Below are 12,528 nucleotides of genomic sequence, written 5' to 3' on the forward strand. Positions count from 1 at the left end.
AGAACTGGTTGCACAGGGTTTAGAGTGGATTCTATTCTACCTGACAGATCAAGGAAGTTAATAATCAAGTTGCAATTTCAGGGAGGAAAACCCAGTACATTTGACAGCTATCTAAACATGAGATACAGAACGTATTTGCCCTAAGTTAAAACAGTGTAGTGAGATTTCCCTCAGTACAAACAGGAAATGAAGACACAAAAAGAACAAAGAGGCAAAAATTGGAAATAGTTTATTTGCTGCATAAGGAAACTTCTTGTAAATTACATATAAAGAAACTTGCTATGCTGTGGTATGTAATTTTCAATAATCCCCAAAGATAACTGTAATAAATATACAAACCAAAACAAAGTAGAAGACTAAATCCATCAGGCAACCTACAAAATGGTTCATCAAGTTTTACACTTTGTGGCAATAGTATGCTTAAAATCTTGTTGTTCTCTTTGAAGTGCTGCAGCAAAATTCTTTTCACATTTCTTTGGAGCATTTTCAAAACCATCTAACTACAAAATACTGTTCAAAATTAGCAGGCATTAGTTAAACCACCCAAGAAGAGAAACACCAAGGTCTAACTGATATAAAGGTGTGATTTTTCTTTTTGCTTTCAAAATCCATTTTAGTTTTGCCAGGGTTAGGAATTATGTGATATAAGTGCACTATGAGTCCAGTCAGTCTGAGGCACTGCTGACTCTTGTCATATTATGACTCTACATAAACTTCATAGATTATATAGCTCTGGAAGATTTCTCTATTAGAGACATATCCACTAACAGGAATAAAAAAGACATCATAGTGAAGCTGCAAGCCAGTTAGAATGGTTTTATACTCTCAAGTGCAGTGTGTGCTTAGAAACACTTTTCCATAGTTCATACTATGCCACATCAGGCATTTTTACTTGACTTTAAATTTAAAAGTGCTGATAAAGGCTTTACTGATGCCCCTAGCCTCTACAAACAACATGCAGAAATTTTTGACACCTTTTGCTGTTCTCTACCTATCATTTCTACATTTTTTGGAACAGCAGGCTGAATTGCATTTTACACTTCACTGCTCTGGACCACACTGACAGACAGGTTTATTATTCCTTACAGATCTCTTACAAACTGAAAACACTTCACTATGCTTCACTATTACTGAATACCTGGGGGTATAAAAAGAAACTCTCTAAAACACGGTTACCTAAAAATATTTGTTAATAAGCTTAATGCAAACATTATGTAGAAAAAATGGTTTAGTTACAAAAAAATTCATTACAGGGCCAATAAAAATATACTGAAGAGAAGATCTTTACAAAAGTGAGGTTAGGAAATATGAGGCATTGACATTCACTGTAAACATCCTGTGTTCACTAGAATCCCTTGTCTAAAGTATATGTTCTGGTTTTGTTCCTGAGCTTCATGGCCAACACTTGCATAGATAGCTAAACCTATCATAAAGGGTTGTTTATACAGATGTTCCTGTACTGCTTTGTACAGAACTTCAATAAACTAATGATTTTACCTTTTGAAATAGTTTTATTCCACTACCAGGCAGTTATGAAAGGAAACTGTGAAGCATGGTATGAGTTTTGTGTACTCAGTGCATTGGATGGGTTGGGACAGCTACCTCATGGTGTGTTAATCTTAAATAATTTTACACTAAGAAGTGTAGCTGTTTGATGTTCTGGTTTAGCATAAATATCTACTTCTGCTCACTGCTGCAAGGCTTACTTCTGCTCTGCTGAAGACTGTATATGGCAAAATGTCAGGAATCCGAGTGCTACAACCTCAAGCAACTAAATTAATCCCCAGTAACAAGTTGCAGCTTATAAACAGTACAGAAGACCTATGGAGAATTTCATCTTTACCCAGGCAACACGAGTGCTTTCCTCTAGATTAATCCCCGGCTATTGGAGGAAGCTAGAAAGTATTTTTAGGGTAAACATGACATGGAGTGGCCTAGGTAAAAAGTCTGAAGAACATACTTGCATTTTGGATATGAAAAGCAGGCATGTGTTTAGTTACTGCACACGCAAATACACATGGTAAGTGATAGAGACAGACAAACAAATCCACCTCACAAACAGCACAATAACACAAAAGCAGCAAATTGCCAATTTTATATCTTAAGGCAAATCTAGATAAACACCCATAATAGGATTAATAAAAATGGGGAGTTTTCCTTGGCTTTTTTGTTTACTTTTTCTGTGATTGGCTTTTACACATAGATAAAATTTGTTTAAGCACTTTCTGGACATCTTCATCCATTTGACCCTAAACAAGGGGAAAAAGAAGAAAAGATGTTTGAATTCAAGCATCTCTCTACTCTTTAAGAAGATTTACAAACTATTTTTGAGATACAGTTATTAGATCAATTTCCTAAAAGGAAGCAGTGTTGAATTTGTGCTTAAACAGTCATTACCTTTTCAGTAGGATGTCTTAGATAAAACATGCAAAGTTCTTACTAAATCTGCAGACGAAACCTCTTTCATTAAAATACCAACACTGTGTAACTGACCATATGCGACCATACCTGCACAGCATAGAGAAGATGCATCCTGTAAACTGAGACAATTTCCTGATGTTGTTTCTTTGTCTCCTAGAAAATAGTTAAGTAGAAAGTCACAGAGCATTCAGAACTGTTGAATTCAGAACTCCCCAACTAGATTTAGAGAGATCTGGGTAATTACAAACCATAGTCTTAGGCATGCGTGGAAATCAGCTCAGACAGTACTGTGCCACTAGCCATTCAAAACATAATTTGCTTGGAAACATGGTCCACAGAAATGCTGTAATTCTACCCAGCCCAGCAAAAAAACTGGTGAGATTACATCACTTGTAAGAAGTGCTGAGCTGCAAAGATGTGGAATGAGCACATACTCCTGAGTTTATCAGCAACCAGAATTGAGGAAAGCCAACAATATTCTGACCGAGCAACCCTCAACTGCAACTGAACTCTTCCCTGAAGTCAGTGACCCATCTGTCAGCTAATGCCTTCCCAGGGAAAAAAAGGTCTTAACCCATGAAATCCTTAGTTAATTACTATACATTCAAACAAGAAAAGCCAACGTCCTTCTTCATGATCACAGGTACCACATCCCAGAAGCCATCTTTGCAAATAAATGTGAAGCTGTTAGGAAAGCTAGCCTACAAAAAGGAAAGAATGCTTCTGTCCTGTTTTAAATCATACCCACTTTCCTCGTGTGTTGCATATCTTTGCACCTGACACTGCTTTGCTGGTCCTTAAATTGGGAGGTGAGGAGTCCTTTTGGACATGGTGGACTGGGATAAGAAACAGTCTGGGCCTTTACACTGGCAGGATGCAGTGTTTAACTGTCTGCCTACTTATTTCTCCCCACTGCAAGGTAATTTTTCTGGCCCATAAGCATATTGACCCTTCTTTCTGTCTGCTGGGCAAGGCAGGAAAGCAGACAACAGGTAAGCCATTTAGCATGCCAGGCTGGGAATTCTCCTTTCAGTTACTCAGAGCTCTCAACAAAGGCCTGTGGTGGGCAGTACCTTCTTTTCACCCTCAGTAGTGAATTAAAGTGCTCCTTTGGACAGGCTAGCTCTTGCAAATAGCAATTATGAGTCAACGCAGCTTAGAAGACTGGACCTTTCATACACAAAAGAATATAATTAAAAAAATAACTTTAAGCAGTTCAGAATTTCAGAGAATAAACTGTGCTCCCTGTAAACAGATGGATTTGCTCAATTTGAAACTTCATGCCTTTAGTCCAGAAAGTTGAATTTATTTTGGCTTAAAAAAAACCACCCAAGACAACTTCAGCTGATGAGTGTTCTTGAGAAAACACACAAATCTGCTGCACACTGGCTACACTTTTCACAAATCAGGGTCTCAGCATCAGGTCTGGCCACTACATTTCACTACAAGTACAGAAACTTTGCTCCACTGTTGATCTGAGAAAATATATTGGGGAAAACAGTTTTCTTTAGTTAGACTATTTCTAAAGAGCAATTTGTGACTTGCAGATTCCTAAATGTTTCAGAGTAATTCTAGAATTTCTGGATGAAAATTCCTTTCCTTGTACTCATTGACTGTGCACCATTTTAAATAAGGCAGAGTGAAGAATGGCACGCATATCTTCGGAGAGCTGGGAATAATGGTGGGTTTACAAAATATCACACTTACAGTCAGTTGGTTTTGCAACTGCTTCACTTGCTGTTGTAATGCTTCCAGCTGCTGGCTTTGTCTTTTGGGAGCACTGGTCGAGTAGGAAAGCTGAGAAAGGCTGTTCAAAGCTTCTTTTAATTTGCTGACTTCCTTGGTCATTTCATTGATCTAGTGAGGCAAAAAAGAGGTTTTCATGAAAAGCTGCAAGGCATACTGTACTCCTGTGGCTCTCACCTTGGGGTTATTTGTAACTTAAATTTAAGAAGTGAGGAAAAACAAGATGTAAATAAACTCAATGGACAAACAGAGACATGTAAGCAAAGGGTTACAATGCTTCTCTATCCCCTTTCCTAGACCAGCCAATTCAAAATGTACTCCTTGTTCTGAAAGCCAGCAATATTTGAAAACAAGGATTTCAGTTACCACCTTTACAAATACTGCTGCTGAACACAAGGCAGGAACATAACAAACATAGGCCAGCTATTCACAGCTAGCAAAATACATAGCTTTGTATAAAGAAAGTTGTAGTGACAGATATGGTAGCTGCAGAGGAAAAACAGTCAAGTCATGCTAAGGTTGAGATAATATAGTAAAATCAGAATAGCGAATTTTGGTCATTTCTGATCTTTTGTTTTCTTGTCTCCTCTAGAATCTCTTCCTGCTGTAAATCCCACTTCTTTGACTTCAGTTGCCTGAATAGTGTGAACCCAACCTAAACAGAACTTAAAAGAGGTAAATTAAAAGATCATGCGTATCTCTGCAGGGGAGGGAAACCAACTGTAAAGTTAAACATACTGAAAACTTGCTTGATATCTGAATTTTCAGATGGGCAAGTGCACTCAAAAGTTACTCCACTCTGTGATGCTTGACACATCATCTATTAGGACACCCATGCACCATCCAACATGTTAGCAGTTTGAACTCATGTACCACCCCTCCACTACAGTGAATCACTAACCTTTTTATCTTTATCCTCTTCCAGTTTTGATGAGCTTTCAGAATATCTTTTCATTTCAAGAAGATCTTCTTGAACTTGATGGTACTTTTGCTGAAGACCAGTCACCTCCTGTTCCTTTGCTTCAAGCAGAGTATGCATACCTTCTTTCTCTTCTCTCAAGTGCAAAACTTCATTTCTCAGTTGCATAACATCTAAGGACACATTTTCCTTCTCTTGGATTACATCCTTCAGCTTGGATGACAAAACACTAACTTCACCCTCCAGTGATGACTGGAGCTTTTCATATGTAGCCTTGGGTACCATTGCTTCATTAATTGCAGCTTTTTCTTCCAGTAATTCCTTCTGTAAGCTTCTTACTTCGCTTTCCTTGTTGGTAAGCAGTACTTTAAGCTCATTTATTTCTTCCTCCATTTCCATTACAGTATTTCTGAGTGCATTCATCACCTGATGGTGTTCAGTAATTGGCAAAGAGTTTTGTTTCTGAGCATCTAACAGTTGCTTTAGTTCTTCTGTTTCATCTAATACTTTTGTGTATTGAGATTTCATTTCTGATAACTCATTCTCTGCTTTGTATTTCAAAGAATTTGTTACCTGCATCAGTTTCTCATGTTCATCTCTAGGAATGTAGTCCAAAGCTATATCATCTAAAGTTTTTCTCTTCCTATATTCTTCAAGCTCTGTTTGTGCTTCTTTGTACAACTGAGACAATTCACTAAGTTGTCTGTTGAGCTCATCTACCATTTTGTGCATCGCATCTTTCATTTCTCCAGCTTCAGCACTAGATTCCAACTGCGTCTGATTTGTCAGCTTGTCCTGTAGCCTTTTAATTTCCTCTTGCCCTTCTTTGTACCTCTCAATCAACAATGCTTTCTCTTGATTAATGTTATCAATAACTGAACAATATGAATTCTTCATCTCCTCACACTCTTCCACAGACAATTTGCTTACCACATTCTGCTCTCTTTCTTCAAACTTTTTCTGTAGCTCTCTCATTTTCTCTTTTTGTCTTTCGCTTTCCTCCAGCACCCTCTTCAATTCTTGCTTAAGCATTTCAACTTCTCCACATGTAACTTTCAACCTCCTCAGATCAGAACTGGTTTCTTCACTTTCAGAGGAAACAAGATCCAGCTTCATTTGCTTTTTTACATTCAAAACCTCTTTCACAGCTTCCTCATACCTGTTTTGAGTTTCTTGGAACTTCAGATTGAGATCAGAACTATTTTCTGAAATGTCTGTGCTATTTAAACAATCTGTTTCTGGGACTCTAGACTGGACCTGAGCTTCTGTGTGCTTTCTTTTGGCTTCAGAATTCTCTAATTTCCTCTGCACATCCTTTAAGTCTTCCTGGAGGTAATTTATTTTTACTTCACTGGGGCTTGTCAACTTTTCTTGAATTTGGGTGGCATTTAATGTAGACTTCAGCTCCTGAGCTGAGAACTCATTTTGTCTATCTGCTCTTTGCTCAAACTCTGTTTGAGTTGAATGATAAGATTCTACAGTTGAATCCACTTCTTTAGGTGTTCTTTCCTGTGCAAAAAGAAAGTCGAACAACTGCACAATAGAAACAAGTACGTGATTATTTTTAGAATAGAGTAAGCAAGGAAATCTTGCCACATCCTACAGAAACAGACAAAGTACCATGGAAAAAGCTTTAGAAAAATTCAAAACCCTCCCATTCATTCAATCCCAAAATTCAAAGCTGCTCCCATTCAGTGATCTACAGAGACAGAAGGCAGTAAGTGCCAAGCTCCTCTGAAAGTCTGGGCTGATCTCCGTAAGCTAATAATCAAAGCCATGCAAATTAAAATTCTGCTAACACAACTGTTAACAACATCTTTTAGAATGTGGTTATCATCATAAACAAAGTTATTTGGTAATTTATGGGAAAAGTGAGAAGATCAAAACATTGATTTAATCCTTTGGGGCAGAGTGTTTCCATGATCTTACCACCAAGCTCATTAAATTATCTTCACAGTACATCTCTTTAAACAGTAAGCAGCTCTCTGTTCTGCTAGCAGATTAGGAGGGCACTAGAACAGCACAAAAATATGCCACCTGTAATTTGTCCTGCAGCTCCTTATTGTGCAATGTCAAAGAAGCAATTTTTGCTTGCATCAACAGAAGTAGATCTTGCTGGTCAGCTTCAGAACTCACATCCAATAAACTATCAGCACCTTTCAAAAAAACAAAAAAAGATTCAAAAGCTTTCAAAACACTGGAATGCTAGCTAGTTATTCTAACCTCTCAAATTAAACTGTTTGTTCCCATGACCACTAAGTATAGTGAGCAAGCAAACTGTTCCTAGAAACTCTTTCCCCAAAAACATGTTAGATCACCCAACAGCAGCAGGTTTTGGTGGGGAGCTGCTAATGAAATTACAAAACTACTGTCAATACTTATTGTGGCTCACATTCTAAGTGGAAAGGTACAGAGGATTTCTGACCACATTTCAACATTTCACACCACCTAGAAGACCTAACCAAATATGAAAATAAGGATTCAGTATTATTGTATACCTGTTGTGCTGTCACTCAGCCTGTCTTTATTATCGCGATGTGAGGAGCTGAATTCTTCCTGCTGAGACAACAAAAGAAAATGCTTTCAAAGGAAGCAGAGGTAAAGTTGGACAGTTCACTAAAGAGAAGTATAGGCATATAGATCTTGCTGGATAAAAGCCTGGCAAAGCGGGTTTCTTTTATTTCTGGGGTCTTGTTTAATTGTAGCATGTGGCCAGTATTTCAAAATCTGCTAAAGCAATTCCATTGCCCAATTGTCATCAAGTATTTATGAAATATGGGCAACTATCTCATAGATAGTTTGTAAGGCTGCAGCCCCTGAGATAAATAGTAGCAATTTATTGTCATGTATTTAAAAAAAAAAAAAGTCTTCAATACCATAAGGTAAAGATCAGACAAAGCACACTCAACTACTTCCTTGTTGTCTTTTGGTGAAAGAGTTTTGACTTTTTGCATTGCACAATGCTGTGCACTTCACTTGTAATAGGTAATGAGCTTTCACAGCATTAATACTTACTTTCATAACCATATTCCTAAATACTAATTTATAACTAATTATATTTACATATTCAATAAACATAAAAGTAATCCACAATTACTTTATAAATTACATCAAAATAGATTTGGATTCCTTTTTGTTCCTAAAACTCAGCTAATTAATTCGGAGACTCTGCAGTCAGCAAAATAGATTATTAAGCAAAATAGATTACTAAGATATTACATTTCCTTCCCTAAGCTTCATAAGAACAAAAAACTGATACCTTGCACACTTGATCAGCAAAGAAAGCCTGCCCTTTTCCAGTCATGGGAGTTGAAGTTGATGAGTGTGGAGAGGACAAATCACTAAGCTGTAAAAGATTTTATATAAATAGGTGTGTACATATACGTTTACATATAACTATCTCTCTAACATGTGCCTGTATATAAATATATACACACACAGAGAGATTAAAGAGTACTCTTCCCTGCACTAACATAAGTCACACCTCTAGGTTAGTTTCAAAGAGCAGATCTAATTATTCAGTGCTCTGAGTCAGTATTATATATGCAGTGTAGCTGTTATACAGGTAACATTCCAGTTTAACATTAAACCTAACTGTTAAACTGCATTTTGATACTATACATTTAAATATTTTACTTTCATATGTATATATGCATATAATAATGTGTACATATATATATGTATAATTAAAATATACATAATTATTTACTTCTGGAAGTCAGGAAAAAAAAAAAGAGGACCTTCAACTTTAGGTGGAAGAAGCAATTGCACAGTGAAATTCATACAGTTGTATCTTAGGCCATGCTGTATTTCAAGCAATCTTGCTTAGTTAACCTAACCAACATGTCCTTTCATGGTGTTATCCTCATGTCAGGAAAAGCACTCATGGTAAGACACACTTATAAAAATAAGAGTGACAGAGTAAATCCAGCCCATACTATTCACATAAAGTTCAAAATGCTTTTCACCCCCTAAAAGCATCTCAAAATTGGTCTTTTCTTTACCTGAATAGGACTGATAGGAGGAGGTGGGGCTTTGCGTTTTTTTGGAGTTCCACTTCTTTCTGAACTTAATTTAGAGCCTTGGTCATGCTGAAAGTTTCACCAGCCAGAAAAGGTAGGTTTGTTAGTTTGGTTAGTAAAGTCCGAGCAAGTTGGTTTATTGGAAAAAAAAAAAAAAAAAATAACCCCACATTAATATCATCTCTGGCAGCTCATGCAGTGTCTTTTTTTTTTCTATGTAAAGACTACAACTCTACTAACAAAGATATTAAACATGCCTGAAAATAAGAATCTGCCCTCTTGTAATCCATGCTTCAGTGAAAACAAACAAGATTTAGTGAAAAAGCAGAAGCTAACAATAGGTTTAGCACTAGTGATCTTAAATACTTCCATTCATACATAGTCCAGTCATGCCATTCTTAAAGGCTACCATCTTTCCTCTCCACCAACTTCTGCCTAAGCTCCCACCTCTCCACTCAGAGAAGGAATGAACCAATGCATTGCACCATCGTCCACTTTCCAGCCAACCAGCAGGTCTACAAGGTCTATTTGCACTCCAAGATACGATACTAAATTAAAAACGTAAGAAACTAATTTAATTGCCTAAATCTACTGGGATTCTCACAGGTGGGGTTCTCCAGTAAGATATAACTAGGGATTATCCTCAATTATATGTTTTGGAAACAGGGAACTTTACGATCATCTTCTCTACAGTTTAAAGAGACAGAGAGCCAAAAACCAAGCTCCTGCATTACACGAGACAAGTGGAATATCTTCCCAGCACACGTGTACACATATACACACACCCTCCATTCCTTTTCTCACTGAGGGTGGTGGCTGCTGTTACAGAGAGAAGCTAAGCCCAAAAGGGATGTTCCTGAAACACATTTTTTAAATAGGCAACAAAACCCTTCCAGATTACAGAGTAGTTAATAGCAGCTCATCTCACAGTGACATTTACTAGTGTTTCTAGTCACATCAATTACTGTTTTTTCTTAAGTTACAAGTCTATATAGCCCAAGTATTTTTAAAACCAAAAGGAAAAATACCTGCTTTGCTTTTGTTGTTGACTTTGTATCTGTGAAGCAGAAAAGACATGGAATTAAGAACAGCTATTAAAGAAAAAGGTGTCTGTCATTCCTAACCCATCTCTCAGCTCTACTTCTCACACCATAACTACTTTGGGTTTTGAATTCCTGTCTGAAATCTGAGAAATATGCTTTAATTTCCAAATTCCATTTGAATCCCTTCTCTGCTGCTTTTTGGGTTTCATATTGAGATAAAATTCAGAGGATTGTGACAATTCTTACCCTACCATAATCTCACACCATTCTTGCACATTAGCTTCCTACTTTAGAAATTCATCTTCGCTTGACCATAAAACCCTCTGCATGCATCAGTACCTCCTCCAACTCCTCTACTGAGAAGCTGTATGTTTAACTTACTTCTCCACATAATTCCAAATTGTATGCTACATTTCATGATGCTGCTACATCAGCTTACCTTTTATTTTCCAAAAACACCTCTTTTTGCCCTGCTCAGTGCTTTATCCATGCTAAATATTACCATCTATGGCAAAGACCACATTTTCCTGCTTTTGGGAAGCCTCACCCAGAACATCTTGAAGATGGCTTTTGAAACTTTTCAGCCTACCTTATGAAGTAACTTTGTTCATTGCTAAATATACACATAAGAAGTGATAAAACTGCAGATCAGCATCTCTTACATACCCACATCCTGAGATAACTTTGATGATAGGAGATTCTGGATCCCTGTATTCTCAGAGAGCTTGGAGTAATGCAGGGCATTCTGTCCAAAGACATCTACTAAACTGACATCTGCACCTTTCCTAAGGAAGGCTTCCACCATGTTAAGGCTGCCCACTTCACAAGCCATCATCAAAGCAGTTCTGGACAAAACAGACAAAACACACACAGAGTAAGTGTCAAGAGTGTACTCTTTAAGCAGCAGCTCATTTTTTTAGGAAAAAGTGAGACAGTTATTGTGCAATAAAGTGCAAGATTTTATCAACATGTGTATTGACACATACATATAACTGTTGCTTCTCCTGCCCCTCCTCTTCTTCCCCATACTCCTCAGCGGGACCTTCTGCAAAGACCTGACATGCTTTGCATTTCTAAAAAGGGTTGCCAAGGAGGAAAGTCATAAATAGAAATGGCTGCAGGATAAAGTCAGACTACCAAACCTCACTGCCACACTCCAATTACAGCTCTGCAAGTCGTGGTACAACATGAAAGCATTTCTTTCATTGCTGTTCTCCTTCACATGTTGCTTTTAAGACAAAACAGACAAACAGATTTCAAACAAAAAGCCAGACAATCTCAAAGCTCTTCAGTAAGACTAAGAGGTGGGTTTAACCTCAACTCCTCACCTATTCAGTTTAAAAAAAAAAAAGAAAAAGTCCATTAGAGCACAATCAATTCCTTCTCCAACACCAGACAGCTTAACAGTGCCAGATCCTAGCGTAAGGGTAGCTCACAGATGGAGTGTTTTCCTAACAGGTTGTATCTGTTTTTCACAATTACTTGAAGGTGTCATAAGAGATGTACAGAATAATTAGGAACACACAGAAAACCCCACCTTTCAAACATGCTCTAATATTGCTTTCTTGCTTGGGCATAATTCTCCCTTCTCAGCATGAAAACATGCCTAATAGGTTGGCCATGTTTGCCGGCAAACACATTCCACAGCACAGATATGAAACTGAAAAGTTACTACAGTGATAATATTTGCGACATATTTAGACAATCATTTCACTGATTGAATTAAACATATTCCCTGTAATGGCTAAGCCCCGGAAAAGTGATGGCTGATGCAGTGCTGTGCTAAAAAGTAGTGCTGAGTAGTAACTTGAATAACACCTCCAGAGTCACAGGGATGGCTTTAGATTACCAAAATAATTAACTTAGTCTGGACAAGATAGGAAATTGGAGATACCATTTTCAAAGGTTATCCCCTTCCTCTCCCAAAAAGGCTTCTCCTTTTTCAGTAAAAACTTAACCACTTTTGTGAACATGAGATGCAAGAGTAGTTACTCTCCACCAGAAGGAAAGAGAGAAGTGAAATGATATATTCCACATTATATCATTTTCTTGCATCTACACACAGTACTTTCTTTAAAAAGAAAATACAAAACCACAAGGCTGTCCTATCTATGACAGAAATGCCTTCATCCAATTAAACTAGAAACTCTTAATGCTGTCTGTTGATTAAACAGTAAGAGACTGAGGGGAAGGCAGAGGTCCCAGAACAGGCAGTACCTTGGTTCAAAGCACCAATGAGGCCATTCAAACCAAACAAGACAACTAAGAAGTTTTCTTTAGACAGCTTAAAGAGTGCGCTAATAAACTCTGGACTGATAAAAACTAAGTTAGAGCCCAGTCTTATCCTCCCAGGTGCTGTCAAAGAACAATATGAGCA

General features: G+C 37.5%; 1 protein-coding gene across 8 annotated transcripts in view; it reads right to left on the reverse strand.

Moving 5' to 3' along the window:
* Positions 1-213: 213 nt before the first annotated feature.
* Positions 214-12,528, reverse strand: part of RAI14 (retinoic acid induced 14) — a 90,549-nt gene continuing 78,234 nt past the window's right edge. For 2 of the 8 annotated variants that reach the window (XM_074855945.1, XM_074855946.1), the window contains exons 9-18: positions 10,818-10,996; positions 10,137-10,165; positions 9,091-9,177; positions 8,346-8,432; positions 7,585-7,645; positions 7,124-7,242; positions 5,069-6,619; positions 4,129-4,278; positions 2,509-2,574; positions 214-2,249 (exon numbers count right to left, since the gene is read on the reverse strand). In XM_074855945.1, the coding sequence (XP_074712046.1) occupies positions 2,172-2,249; positions 2,509-2,574; positions 4,129-4,278; positions 5,069-6,619; positions 7,124-7,242; positions 7,585-7,645; positions 8,346-8,432; positions 9,091-9,177; positions 10,137-10,165; positions 10,818-10,996 (2,407 nt within the window). In that variant the 3' untranslated portion in view covers positions 214-2,171. The remainder of the gene's footprint in view (positions 2,250-2,508; positions 2,575-4,128; positions 4,279-5,068; positions 6,620-7,123; positions 7,243-7,584; positions 7,646-8,345; positions 8,433-9,090; positions 9,178-10,136; positions 10,166-10,817; positions 10,997-12,528) is intronic. The other 6 variants (XM_074855949.1, XM_074855947.1, XM_074855948.1 and 3 more) reach the window with 6 other exon arrangements.

This window comes from Strix uralensis, chromosome Z (assembly GCF_047716275.1).
Source record: "Strix uralensis isolate ZFMK-TIS-50842 chromosome Z, bStrUra1, whole genome shotgun sequence".
NCBI classification, from domain to species: Eukaryota; Metazoa; Chordata; class Aves; order Strigiformes; family Strigidae; genus Strix; species Strix uralensis.